Here is a 15,078-nt window from a genome sequence, read left to right as displayed (position 1 = left end):
AACTACAATTATTTTGTTCAAAGTTGTTACTGTAATGCCTACATTTTCTCATCTGGATTTTTCTCATCTGTGTTTTTGCCATCTATGAAATACCCAGTGTTGGTGGGAAAATACCATGGGGTTTAGGGTCAGAGAAGGAATAACATTTGAGGCTCTAAAGGGATATAATACTACTACTAGGCAATTTGTGACATTACTTCTGGCGCTTATTAGAAAAGCAATTATGATATCTAATCAATAAGCCTAGCAAGCCCCAGGGTCAAGTCGTAAGCAGTTGATCTGAAGGCACCTTTGTTGCTACATTTATACAGTCCAACCTCTCTTATCCGAACCTCTTTTATATGGATCTCTCTGTTATCCGGATATGTGATTTTCATAGAAAAACATGTTTTTCATGTTTTGAGAACTTGATTTCATGCACAGAAGCATTTAGAAGGACATAACTATGTGGCATACATAACTCGAATACCATATTTCAGTGTTATTACCCCATTTTGAGTAACCTCTTGCTATCTCAATGTTAGCACTTCAGACATTCAATGCAGAATTATATGTAATTCACTTATCCGGATTTTTTCACTTATCCGGCCAATGCTTCTAGGTCCCATCATGGCGGATAAGAGAGGTTGAACTGTAAATTGTACGCTGTGATTGCTAGTATGATATGCCATCAACGGTGTTGGTTGTTAAAATATATTTATCAGGTTGTTGTAGTAGCATTTATGATGTTTGTTTTATGATATTATTAATATAATCATTCCTTCTTTGTTCTGTCTGCAGGTTCGAACCAAAGACAAAGAATTTGACAATGTCAGTCATTTGATAAACTATCACCGTGGCAACAACCTACCCATTATCTCAGCTGGTAGTGCTGTATACCTTAAATTTCCAGTTCTCAATGCTATGGCTGCTGGGAAATTATATAATACATAGAGGTGATCAAAACTATGGCATATTATACAAAGTAAAGAACATATGAAGAAACTTACACAGAGCTGAGCAGCTGTAAGAAGAGAAATATTGTACTACATTTGAAGATATTATTATATTGACTTTTTTATACATCCTAGCTATTTGTTTTACAAAACAATCGCTGGAATAGAGACAAGCGTTTTTATTTCATTATCAAGCATATTTGCTATAACAATGCAAGATTATAACATGTACATGGGATACTGAAGATTACTGGAGTTTCTGCAATTTATGGACAGTATAATCCAACAGTTTTATGGTATATCATGATGACCATTTTTGTATAACATTTGTTGGCTACAAATAATGCAAACTGTTTACAATGTATTTTAACCTTCCTAAAACAAAGTGGTGCCTATCAGTTTCATTTAAAGAAACATGCAAATTTAAAGAAACATGCAAAGTTTCTTTGTCGTCATTCATTTCCTTTGATGTACAGAGAAAAGATGGGGATGATCAGTCTCTTCAACAACATGTGGATTTGTGCCAAGTATAATGTATTACATACAGTGATGACAGTATGCTACGTAATAATATTTTTTTAATATACATAATCATGTGTCATACTTTACCTCACTTCGGACCAAGCATTTAAACTTGTAGTCCACAACCTTTTGTTTGGAATTAGAGTAAACTGCAAGTTGTAATAGTTTGTATCTCAAGTCACAGATTGATAATTATATAATCTGTATAACTACCTTGAGTCACAGGCACTAGCTTTGAAGTTCATCATGTTCTGCGTTAGCTTAGCGTTACTTGTTGCGTGTACATACTTTTACTCGCGCGATCAATGTGCCGCATATGTACACGCAAGAAACCATGCTAAGCCAACGCAGCACGGGCTGAACTTCAAAGCTTGTGCCTGTGACTCGATGTAGATATATAGACTGTAGCCTATGTTAAACATGAACTTTATTAATAGGCTTAACATGAAAGCAAAATACCTGACTGATTTGCTTAGTTGCTCTTTATGTAGTTGCTCTAGGTGGCATACAAGGTTTACCATGAAAGGTATTGTGTATACCATAAAAGGTATTGTGTATACCATAAAAGCATTGTCTGTCCCATGGTACATACAATACATTTTCATAGTCCATAGTCACACTACACTTTGTTTCACCTTGAGTGTGGTAATTACGTAGGAGCGTATTTCGCAGGTTGCAGTATTAAATCACATGCATTAACTTCATTGTGCAAAGCTTCACGCTTGTAGCGCAACCACATAAAAGCATTGACGTCACTAGCAAACTTGAGGTGGAACAAAGCATAGTGATGTGATACTTATTGAAATAGGACTGGGTACAAACAATACAGGTACAGCCTAGCAACATATATTTTGGTTATCACTTATCAAGAATGTTATTCTTTTGAAATTTAATGCTATGGACACTACTGTCCAATCGGAAGAGGGCTATATTATACTGAGAGACCTAAAAGCTCTATTTTGATTGGTTACTTGTATGACCAATCAAGGGCACTGTAAGAAAGACAGTAGTGCACATGGGGCCAAAATGTGATGACATTTGTGTCACTTTTTGTTTACAATTTTTGAATGCTCATTTGATCTATACTCATTTATGGTGAAAGTTACTGCTAGTTCATTTTGTTGTCAATTCACTGATTATAGAATCGTTGTTTAAAACTGTTTTGTAGGTTGTTGATGGCTATGTTGTATCATACGGTTGTGGGTATGGTTTTGGATAGCTATCGGAATCTTGATTGTTATTATGTCCCAAATAGGCAAAGCCTATCAGCCTGATCATCTCTAGTAGTATGGAGTCTTGCATTTGCAAAATTGAAGACCAATTCAATTGTGGTTACCTGAATGGGTGACTCCTTTTAAAACCTACACTTTCTGTGTGGAAGATTAAGGTCATGTCTTCCACATACAGCTATCCGACTTTACCATTACCGCGGTGTCCTCGATTTAAAACTGTGGTGTCCCCAGGTCAGGGATTCCATCCATTATTTATTGTGTGCTATACAGAATTGTACCTGGGAATTGTACACAACAGTGATATTCAATACACAATCATGATATTGAATTACGAGTTAAATCTCCCGCTCTGGTACATCTGTATTTCCGTCAATAGAGGGCCAAATAAAGTAAACGCTTCTCGGATTGGTGTATAGGAGGTGTATGGATTTCAACTGGAATAGTCCGATATAAGAACCAGAACTATTCTAATGTTACTAGAGACAAAAAAGCATAATGCCACTGCTCTGTCAAAAGCTTAATCTTGTATGTGATTTTTGACTGCCTTGTGAAAAAATCTTATTTTGGTCATATGTGTGGTTTTGATTATACAGCAGTGTCTATGCATGGTACAATCAGAACCTTATGTGACCACGTAATCATTGGATATAGAGGGCGGAGTGGTTTTTCATAAGGCAGTAAAAAATCACAAGGTTTTGACAAAACAGGTACGATATGCTTTTAAGCTCAAGCCAGTATGCCTAGAACATCAAATATTTGTTTCTATAAAAATTTGATGGTACATGGGAAGTAGTGTTTATTAATATTCAATGAAAATTGTATTGGGTGACAACTTTCTTCAAATTAGTTGTCAAATAACGACAAGAAGACAAACACAACTCTTACGGTGCTTTGATTTATTTGCTTATTTTTTGTTTGTTATTTTACACAAAGCCATGTATGATCAATCATAATTATGTCACCCAACACATTTAAACACAGCAGTTGTGGGAACCATGCATATATTGAAAGATAATTGTAAAAAAAATTAAGTAAACAATAAGTAGAGTTGGGCGACTATGACTTTTTCCTAGTCAACAGGAAAAAATCACAACTACAACTATACGCTGGCGAAGTTACGTAATAATCGGATTAACTACCATAGCAATAGGTGAAAACAATTTTTGAATATACCGCACTGCACTGATACTTTCACGCGGTACCTCTGCATTGAACCATATCGTGCTGATCACTTGCACCTGTAAGATTAGTATCTTTGAAAAGACCAGTATTGTATTCAATCTATGATTGCAGACATCCACAGGTGATTAGTTCAACCTGCTTGTAGTGCAGCACAATATGTTCAAAATTGTTTTCACCTATTGCTATGGTAGTTAATCCGATTTATTACGTAACTTCGCCAGCATATAGTTGCGACTATCTGTGGTCAGAATTGGACCAAAAAATCGGGTGAAAGTATGGTGCAAATTTACAATACCAAGTCAACAAGACCAATTTAATGATGATTTATGGACATTATGATTACTTGTTTGTATAGTGTTACTATTGGTAAGGTAATGACTAACATTTTTATCACATTTTCACAGTTTATATTTAAGTATTTGGTTGGTTTTGGTGCGGATATCTGGCGCTTTTAACTTGACATTTGGTTTTCAATAGTCATAGTCGCGACTACCAGTAATAGTCGCGACTTAGTCAAGGAATTTAATTTTACTCTGTAGCTGACATCGATGTGAAAGCAAATGATTAACATATCTGAATGCACATTGGGCTATGCCAGTTAAAATCCATACACCCCTTATGGAAGACATGAGATGACCTTAATCTTCCACAGGGTGTGTGAATTTCTAAAAGGGATTACCTGAATGGGTGACCTGCATTTGAAATTTACACCCCTTTTTGGGACATTGGGGTCATGTCATCAATACAGGTTGTGCATATGATGTATCATACTGTAAATATGGTGGACTTCTCAAATACATTCAACAAAAGTATGATTGCAATCTACCGTGACAGTTCGTCTCACACACATAATAAATGCAATACGGTCAAATGGGTTGATGACAACATTATATTGAATGGACTGCACTGCGCCATGATTACGGTGAAGGACACCAGTTCAAAACCTTCATGGAGCCAATCAATAAAAGCATGCAGGTCCTCTATAGGAGGAATGTGGATTTCAACTGGAATAGGCTATTTTCAGAGGCAACTCATGTTTTGATGTGATGGTCAGTGCACATTGTACTTTGAAAGTGGCAATGCTCATGCATGTAATTGTTCATACTGATTTGGAACCACTTTGTACACTCTTACTTTTCATACATGGACCTATGCATAAAAGAACATATTCATGTGTTTTTGTTTTTTTTACTTTTGTGGTATTTGTGTTGCACATGAAAAGTGAAAATCAATATTCTCCACTTCCACAATATGCTTAGTAAGCAGGGAATATCTGATCTTGCCATGATTCTAACAAGTAAGCCAAGTAAAATGGTTAAGGCCAAGACAAAATCATATAGATTTTCAATTAACTGTTTAATCAGGTTTGATTTCATAATGTTTGCCAAAATTAATTTAGGAATGATGCACACAAGTTTATGGTATCATTTACTATAAAGTATTAAGACAGCTTAGAAGACATTAGACAACACTAGGTGAACGAGTGTGAACGCAGTACGTAAACATACAATGTCATGTGATGCTAACCAGTGCCCTTGATGAATAACACCAAATTGACATCACTCATTCACGTACTGCGTTCATATATATACTCGTACATCAACTGCTCAGTGCCAGAAGTGGGTAAGTTCAAAGCTGCCATGTGTAGCTACCATGCCAAATGTTCACAGGGCACATATTGCACTTACCCACTTCTGGCACTGAGCAGTCGACATGACGGACATGTTCACCTAGTGCCGTGTATTATGTGAGCTGTAACAATTCGTAAAGTCTTCAAAACATCTGATGGGTCCACATTTACTGGTATACCCAGTATTTTAAATATTTGTTAAGACATCTCACTAACTGAAAGGTTATTAAATGTAATCTTAAAAATTCAACATGTTACAACATGTTATTTGACCAAATTAGTTATAACAAGGATATAAATCATGTTAGCTAATTGTTTACATACCATGGTCAGTGTACAAGACAAGTAAGTGCAGAATAATGTAATAGCTGCCTTATGTAAAACACATGTTTGCAGCACAATCAACCTCATTGTAAATTGTTGATGTTCTGTTTTACTTTCCTGATGACCACTAAGCTAACCCAAGATTGTGTGTTATTGATCAAAAGTACATTTTATTGCAATATTGCAAATGGCAGCTATTACATTCTTCTGCACTTGTGATGGTCTTTGCACTCTGCCTATGATACATTACATTATAATGTTTAAAGGTGTGATACACCTCGTACTTAATCACTTGTAAATACCTATTGTTATTAAATTGTCTGTTATTTTATGGAGCATATCATTGATAATAAGAATTATCTAGTGGAATATGTCCCACACAAGTGTTTACCTATAGGATACATTAATATACCACTTGAACATATTTCTAGACAGTTCATTGGCTGGTTGCCATTCAATTCAATTTTTTTACCATCAACCAACAATTGTTAATCATTTCTACCAGTAGTGTAGCCAGGATTTCAGTGTGAGAGGGCAAAGCCACTTTGTTCCCTCGCATCACTGAGTCCTGAGTTCAATCCCCAGCCGTTCTTAAGGACACTTTACTCTTTGCCGTCCCCATTTTCTCCCTGAAAAATTTCTGTGGGTGGCAGTTTGCCCCCCCCCCCCTTGTCTTCCCCTGGCTACACCCCTGGTGTCTACCACCCGAATGATGCTTGTGCCAGGCTATACCTTTAACCAGATGTAGCATACATGTCATGCAAATGCATGGAAGAGACTGATTCCTAGTGTGACTTGAGCTTACGTGGCTCACACTTTCTGATTTAGCTGTGGGAAAATGATTGAAATTTGAATTATTTTGTGGCAAAATCTTCCTGACAAATGAGTATAAATTATTCTGAAAATGTTGTGGAATTAATGTGTGAGTGATAGAATTCACAAATTAAAAGATGTTTTTTTTCACACATTTCAACCATTACGTTACTATTTATGGATGCCAACCACAGGTAATATTTGTGTATATGCCAACCACCAAAAGCTTCCTTTGACAAGGGTGAAAATATAGGGGGGTGGTATTACATGTTAGCATACTCAAGTCAAAGGCAGGGATTATATAGCTTACGGAATAAGGCTGTCTAATCCCTCAATGAAGTCATAACAATAGGGTAATTTGTTTTATACTTGCATGAAGGATACACCTGTGAGGGAGATGAGCTTCCTTTGTTCACATCAGCTGTAAGCCCTTTCACAGTCTCAGAATCAAATTGCATTGTTGGTAATATGATGATGTGCAGTCCAAGATTAACAAACAAGTGCAACTTTGGTTATGTTTGAACAGTTCTTATTTTCACTTTTCCAATCAAGCAAAGGAAATATGTCATAAAACTGTTACGCTCCTTGTGATTGCATAGTATGATACAAGCATAGGTTTTCTTGTTTTTTAATTCCATTCATTTTCATATTTACAAATATTAGGATGACCACTTGAGTGAATGTAATGGCAATCAGAACTTGCTATGCTTGGATCTTTTTTTTCTACAAAAATGTTGACAGTGAAAGTCTGAAGAGTGTAGCCCAGGGAGTATAGCATATGCCATTGGCAATGGTTGTTCAAAACCTTGTGATTTTTGACTACCCACCTAACAAAAAACAGCCTGATCTTATTTTTATGATAAATTGGCTATTCCAGTTGAAATCCATACACCCACATGGTAGACATGAGCTTAATCTCCCACACAGGGATTGTGAATTTCAAATGGAGTCACCCATTCAGGTAACTGCATTTGAAATTCACACTCCATGTGTGGGAGATTAAGGTCATGTCTTCCATATGGGGTGTAAGGATTTCAACTGGAATAGCACATAGGTCAGAAAGTAAGGTTTTGATTGTACAACAAAGTATATGGTACAATCGCAACCTCCGATGTGACCAGTCAATCATTAGAATAAGAAGATGGGGAAGTTTGTTGTGAGGTAGTCAAAAAACAAACAGAAGAGTGTCAAAAAATAGGACCGATTGAATCTTGAGACATGCATTCTACTAGTGATTTATTCTAAATCAGTGATTTGATCCATATTGCCTTGGTTACCTTTTTTTACGTATTGTAATATACACTTTTAATAAAAAATGTTGTATAGTAATATATACTTAATGAAATGAATAAAAGCACTATTTTCCTCCCTCTTATTCTTGGTTCTTGTCATCTTTTGTATTAAATAAATGTCAGCATTAGCCCCAACAAAAAAGATTGTTTAGGTCTTCCACCGACCGACCCTAATATTTTGTGGCCTTATTATAGCGCCTTTTCAATTTGTTTAAAGCGCTTCAAATTTATTCTGCCGCCACTGAGATATTATATGTAGCTGTCAACAACAGCGCCGGTATGACTGCCCCTAACACCTGGGTGGAGTGAAGCAATCAGAATAAAAATACCTTGCCCAAGAACACAAGTTGGCCGTGGTGTGACCACCATGTTCCCTATTATTGAGGATTTTGTTTGTAGAAAAGAATCTTGGCATTGACAAAAGCGGGTCAAAACTGGAGATCCTGGAGAAACCAGTGAGGGCGAGTATGGATCAGGATTAACCAAGTGCACATACATTTGTACAGTCCTTGGGAGCGGCTGGGGATTGAACCTGGGAATCATTGGTGTGAGGCGAGGGAACAACCCCTGTGCCAACTTGCTTCCCCAGAAGAGTTAAGCCTGTGCATAGTAAGTGTCAGAGCTATTCGAAAAGAGAAGGGGTTCATCCCCAGTTCTGATACCTGCATCCCACCCTCAAAGTTCCAGAGGACATCCAGTATAGCCTTAATAAACACCTCAAAAGAAATAAGTCCCCCTCTGAACATGTCGTCATAACATCGTAAGGTTTCATTTTGTACCAACAAAACTAACTTTGAAATAATTATATGACTGTTTACTAAGTACTGTGTGAAAATGAGAGATTTCCATGACTTCAGGGCTGAATGAGCCTAAATTGAAGGCAAAACTGCCCTTTTCAAAAGTCACAAAGTAGGCCTATGCTTGTCACAAAAGTTGATTCATGGCTTGTTACCTATGGAAAACCCCATGCGTTTGAGTGCAGTTTAAAATCCTCACCAAGTGAACATTTACTGTAATGTGTATTGATTCTTGATCATTCAGCCATGCAAATCCCCTTGGTGCAGAGTTCAGCACAGTGAGTTGTAAGATGGTCAGTTCCATTCCTTGTCCCAATCGCCTTGCAGTTAACAAGCATAGGCCTACTTTGTGACTTTTGGAAAGGGCACTTTTTGTCTTTAATTTAGGCTCATTCGGCCCTGAAGTCATGGAAATCTCTCATTTTCACACAGCACTTAGTAAACAGTCATATAATTATTTCAAAGTTAGTTTCGTTGGTACAAAACGAAACCTTACGATGTTATGACGACATGTTCAGAGGGGGACTTATTTCTTTTGAGGTGTTTAGTATAAAGTACTTGATGACATGAAGCACAAAACATTTCAGCTTGTCAAAAAGTAATTTGATTACCTCATTATCCCATCATTACTCATTATACGTATTACACTTTTAAAGGTCTTACTTAGCTGAACTAAGACCTGTGCCAGGTGGTGTGAGCACCCACCAAAACGTTCACTTTTTGTGAATGTAACACTAATGCGATCTTTTCCTTTAAATTATTACATTCCTTTTATTATAAAACGTCTGCTTTAAACAAAGTTGAATGTGCATGGCCCAACTGGACATGTTCGTATGGCACAATGCCCATTGTTGACACACAAATTCTCAATTTTGGTTTGGGTGGAGATGAGCAGCTATGACTCCAAAACACACCCCAAAAATACACCAAATTTAAATTATACTTATTTTGTAGACTGAGAAATTATTATGAAATGTAAATTTGTCACATTCTAGAAAATGTTGACCTTTTACAGATTTTGAGGAAATTATGAAAAAGTGCCCATTATCTAGACCAACCTTTTGTTTAATTTACACCCTAATTCTAAACCAATGATGATAAAAAATAGATAGAAATAAAACACTGCATTTATGCTAATTGTACTAGTACAATCAATTTTATTTATTCATTTTTTGACATAAATACATACATCATTGGATTAAGAGAACACCAAAAACCATTTTCTTGTTACATTTTTGAAATTGGATTAGGCCTGCTAAGAATACACGATTTTGGCTCCACCACGATTTGGATTTGGAGAGTCCCTGGACTTAGCCATGTGCTGAAATCATTCGCAGTTGATTTTAAATAAATTTGGAAAAAATCATCCAAAATTACAATTTTGTATCCAAAAGGGACCAATTTGTAACTTGTGTTCACTACATAATCTATTAATGATCTAAAAATATATTGGTTTTGTACACATCGCTATATCTTTAATAGATTCTGAAGTGACCATAAGTTACATCTGGGCTGTTTGGATACAAACCTAGGTCTGAAACCACATATCTTCATGTATAGTGATAGCACAACCTAATTCTGCATTGGTATTATAAGTTATGACTGTGTGAAATCAGAATTTGACAATTTTAGGTTGTTTTTTCTTGACTGGCACTGCTCGTCTTGGTGCTTCAAACATCTCGGCATCAGCACTTTGATGAGATGTGTTGCTGTATGTTGCCACAGTAACCTCCTTCATACCTGTATCAACAACACATAAAAATTAAAAAATATAATAAATATATACGGATATTAAATTGAAATACTGATTTAGGGATTCAATCATGTTTCACCGTTGTTCACCACCGATTAACAACGATGCGTCCGCGTCGTCTGAGTGGTTTACCAAGGGCAGACACGCCGGACGCGAGTTGTTAATCGGTGATGAACAACGGCGAAACATGATTGAATCCCTTTCAACAACGAAACAAGCTAAGTCTAATCCACATGATTGTTTCATTCGGAATGTCTGTTTGTCATTGCCACTCAACCTTACAAAAACATCGCGGTATTTCTCTGTTGATATCAGCAATAAAGCTCAAGAATAAAGCGATAATATTTAGCTGCTACCGCAAACATAAGAGAGTTCATGTTTACGCATACGTTCCAGGCATGCCGAATTTTACGCGCTCATGCGTACGCGTAACCTTGCGTTCGAGTATACGCTACTGGACTGTGGATTCATCACCGATTTACAACGCTTGGCTTCTGTACAAAGGTATGGGAAGAATTGTTGAAATCAAAAATTTTGGACACTATATCAGATATACCCGAGACTGTACAAAATAATGTTTGCTATTGAATGATGGGAACAGCCCAGAATGGTCATTAGTCTGACAAATCATTAAGTTAGGGTTTAGAGCATTTTACGTTGGGGAACAAACCAACGGTTTGATGACATCCTATAAACGAAAGTGCTTTTGTTAGGAGGCTGACCGCAAGTGTGAAATATTTAAAATTCCAACCCCAAAAGATCAACTTTGACCAATATTTTAACAAGTTTCTTAAATGTAAACAGACTTGACTTTTTGACCCCTCCCCCTAACAAAGGACTTTCGTTTACAGGACATCATCAAACTTTTGGTTTGTTCCCTTTAGGGTTAAGGTTAGGGCTAGGATCAGTCAGAGTTAGGATTAGAGTCAGGTTTTAGGATTAGGGCTTAGGATGTAGGTTAGGGTAAGGGTAAAGTTTAGGGTTAGTGTAAGGATAAGGGTTTATTGTCAGGGTTGTAGCTACAGTGGTGGTGATGGGTGGCAGAGCCCACCACTCAGTTTTGGAGCCCATCACTCAGCTGCAATTTTGGCATTGGAGCCCACCACTCACAAGTCCAAAACTGCACAATTTTGTTGAATTAGTCAAGAATTTGATAAATTTTGACAACAAATGGCCAAATATGCAATATTTTCATCAAATACCACCCAGCACTAAAAATGTCCTAGCTGCAACCCTGTTTACAGTATTTTTAATGAATGGCATATTGATTCCCCTTCCCTTAATTTCAGGATTCCTGAGTCCTGAATAACTTGATCATACATGTACACAATGATCCCTGTCACAAAAAATGTATGCTTATTTGCATTCTCTCTTTCTCTTATTTTCCCCCTTTCTACAAATAGTTTACCTTTGGGTGTCTTCTTATGTGGACAATTCCATGACATGTGTTCTACTGACTCACAGAATTCACAGCACCCACCCATGGGATAAAGACCTTTTGGGTTGTCTGGGCAGCTTCTGGAAAGGTGGCCCATCTCTTGACAGATGAAGCATTTAGCAAATGGAAATTCTCCTGAAAAATGGAAGTTTCATATAAATACATATAGAATGGTCAGTGATGGGACTAAATGGAAACTTCAATGATGTACACAGGATCGGTTTGGCATGAAATTTTACCATAACAAAGACATGTATGAAAGGATACATTTTTGGAAAAGAAAAAAAAATGATGACGGGAATTCAACTGTATCTTTTAATTTTTGAAGGAAATTAAATCAATTTTTGAAAAGGTCCAAAAATGTGGCTATGCCACTGTTAGCCATAGTGCACACATTGTAACAAAAATACATTTTGCAGTTCATTGTGGTGATTGTCCTCAACCCCTCATAGAAAGACTTGTAATTATATGTATGTTTGGAAATGTTGAATAGGTTTATTTCCTGTATTAATCGGTAATTATTTTAAGTTAAAAAAGTTTACAAATCCCCAAAATTTCAAGCATTCTAACATTTGACAAAATTGCTATGTATCTTGCCCCTAAACATGAAATCTAAATGTACATGACTTCAATTTCCTTGGCCTTGGGAAATTACAAGTTTGTATTTAAGTCCCCATAATTTTACCTTCATTTGGATCAATCCTTGCAGTACACTGACTGGAATCGTGTTCAGTAGACCCACACCTGTAACAAACTCCTGTGCCCTGTTCAGCATCAGCAAGAGCTCTTGGACAATCTGCTACGCCATGACCAGCTTCTCGACAATGATAGCAAACCTGAAATTATAAAAAATACAATTTACAAAATTAAAATACAACCCATTTTTTCAAACATAAAACATTACAACCTCCTTTAACTTAGGTGGTACTACACCCCTGGCCAATTTTGTGCCTATTTTGCATTTTTCTCAAAAATCCCAATATTAGATCAATAAATAGTTGTCTTGAGTCACTGAAATTTCAGTGTAGTAAGTTAGTAACTGGATTCCTATCCCCTATAATATACATAACTTTTGTTACCAGTGTTTTAGTTTTTGAGAAAAATGCAAAAATAGTCACAAATTTATCAAGGGGTGTAGTACCACCTTAAATTCAGGAAGTTTCTTTTTCTTTTTTAATTCTGTTTTCATTCTGTATTAATTGGAATAATTAATTAATTAATTAATGCACATAGTAAATTTTGTAAACAAACTGTCCCAATTCTGACTATACCGAAAATATTAATTTCTCGATCCTGAGAGTATAAACGTACTGTGTGCAGTGTGTAAATGTCGCAAGTTTAGTGGAATGACACAATATCGCGATCACTACAAGCACATAGATGTACAGGAAATGCAGCACTACCCAAAAGCCTGTGTGGTACGCTTGACGCAATTGTTATTGCGTGCCGATTGAGCTCTCAGGGTCGAGAAACTAAATATTATTTTAGCTACAGTCCCTTTGTACACCCCTAACAGCCTGTTAAGAATCAGTTCACTTCTTGCTTCTTAGTTCAGTTCAGTTCTGTTTAGTTTTTGTCCAATCATTAAACAATTAAAACTGCAGTATTTTTTAATTTACTTTTGAACAGTTACCTGCCCTGATACAAAATTATTTGTTCTACATGTAAATGATGTACATGTATTGGTACTATTGGCCTACATTAAAATGGTACACCTTAAACTGGCAGCAATATCACTTCACTTGATAATTATATAGAACTGTTGTGCATATGATTGAAAGTACAAAGTCAAATAAATAAGAACAGTGATATATGAATAAAAATCAAATCAAGTCATAAAAAATAATTACTGTATGGCAAAATACCATTTTAAAACTAAACATTTAAGTGTATATCACATGGTCATGGTGTGAATGGTAAAATTGAGGAAGTGTACAACAATATTTGATTTTCAAATATAAACATGATTTCACAAATTTCACAAATGAAAATTATATCTTTATTGGATTTTTAAAATTATGATAGTTATCATAGAATCTATATAGGAGAGATTCAACAAACCATTTTGTTTAATTTTGTATTCTGTCGTTTCAACCTTCTCTCCTCTCTTCGTCGGTCTTTCTTGTCCATTTTCCCACTTCTAGCAGTACCCTTGTTTTGTGCTTCTTCATCTTCTATACTTTGAGATCTCCCCTTGTGATTTAATTCTTTTTCACCTATCTCTATCATTTGTTGTCTATCCATTTCCTCAAGTTCTTCTATCAGTGACTTTGAATTTTGGCTACCAAATTCAGAATTGGAAGTTCTGGGACTGGGTTTTTCTTTTGCAGAAAGTTTAACTTCGGTTTTGCCCATCTTCTTCTTAAACTTGGGTTTTGATTTGAGACGGTGTTCACCGTTGTCTTGTGCATGCCTTCCCGATGTAGTCCTATTCTTTCCATATCCTGACGAGCTCCTGGAAGAGTTCGGACTCGGAACAGATTTCTTCAATTCCTGCCAAGATGAAGCATCACTTGGTTTTTTCTTGTTCGCAGGTCCTCCTCTCGCAAATCTTGTCATTATGTTATCTCCAACACTTCACGACATGGACAAAAGTAAGCAGAAAAACTGAAGACAACTCGTTGGTCACTTAAGCTTACATAAATTTCTAAGCTTTTTGACACTACTTTTCTTTCACCATGGGCGCAGCCATTGCTATCCCAGCATGCAGCATATAGACCATCTTATTATTATAGAAGGTATGAATTAGTATTTGTCGGAAGGATTTCGGAATTTGTAAATTTTTTCGGATAAGATGATCAAATGAATCAGCCTTGTTATGCTTTTATTTGAAAGATTATTATATTATTATTTCTATTTTTAATATATAATTGATTGTAAAGTCAAAAAATTAGGTGTACAAGTTTCGGATTTAAACTAAGGTTACCTATAAAAAATGTTTTAGCCCAAACACTGCCCCCACATGTCATGTAAATGCCAGTCAATCAAGGAAAATGGACGATAGAAGAATTGTTTTGTCCAGATTGTCGACCTAAAGCATCGAATTTTAAGGCTTGTATGCAACGATCATTTTAATAAATGAATTTTTCGTTGATTTCAGTTATTTTGGAATTTTCAGACATGCAATCTAACAAAGATATGTTTGCTTTCACTCCCGCAG

The 15,078-nt window shown here is 36.1% G+C and overlaps 2 protein-coding genes across 7 annotated transcripts in view; one reads left to right on the top strand and one right to left on the bottom strand.

The window, feature by feature from the left end:
• The window catches only part of LOC140158845 (SHC-transforming protein 1-like), a 77,087-nt gene extending 69,074 nt beyond the window's left edge, over nt 1–8,013 (top strand). For all 6 annotated transcript variants that reach the window (XM_072182097.1, XM_072182094.1, XM_072182093.1 and 3 more), the window contains one exon: nt 781–8,013. In XM_072182097.1, coding sequence (XP_072038198.1) covers nt 781–933 — 153 coding nt within the window. In that variant the 3' untranslated portion in view covers nt 934–8,013. The remainder of the gene's footprint in view (nt 1–780) is intronic.
• A 2,002-nt stretch (nt 8,014–10,015) lies between these two features.
• On the bottom strand, nt 10,016–14,625 carry LOC140158844 (zinc finger CCHC domain-containing protein 9-like). Its single transcript, XM_072182092.1, has 4 exons — nt 13,980–14,625; nt 12,604–12,754; nt 11,889–12,053; nt 10,016–10,467 (listed from the first exon to the last, which is right to left on the bottom strand). Exons 1-4 carry the CDS (start codon nt 14,475–14,477, stop codon nt 10,340–10,342), a joined length of 942 nt encoding a protein of 313 aa, XP_072038193.1. The 5' UTR covers nt 14,478–14,625; the 3' UTR covers nt 10,016–10,339.
• Nucleotides 14,626–15,078: the final 453 nt, after the last annotated feature.

This window comes from Amphiura filiformis, chromosome 8 (assembly GCF_039555335.1).
Source record: "Amphiura filiformis chromosome 8, Afil_fr2py, whole genome shotgun sequence".
NCBI lineage: Eukaryota > Metazoa > Echinodermata > Ophiuroidea > Amphilepidida > Amphiuridae > Amphiura > Amphiura filiformis.
The sequence above is the reverse complement of the archived record's forward strand: the minus strand, read 5'-3'. Positions and strand labels throughout refer to the sequence as shown.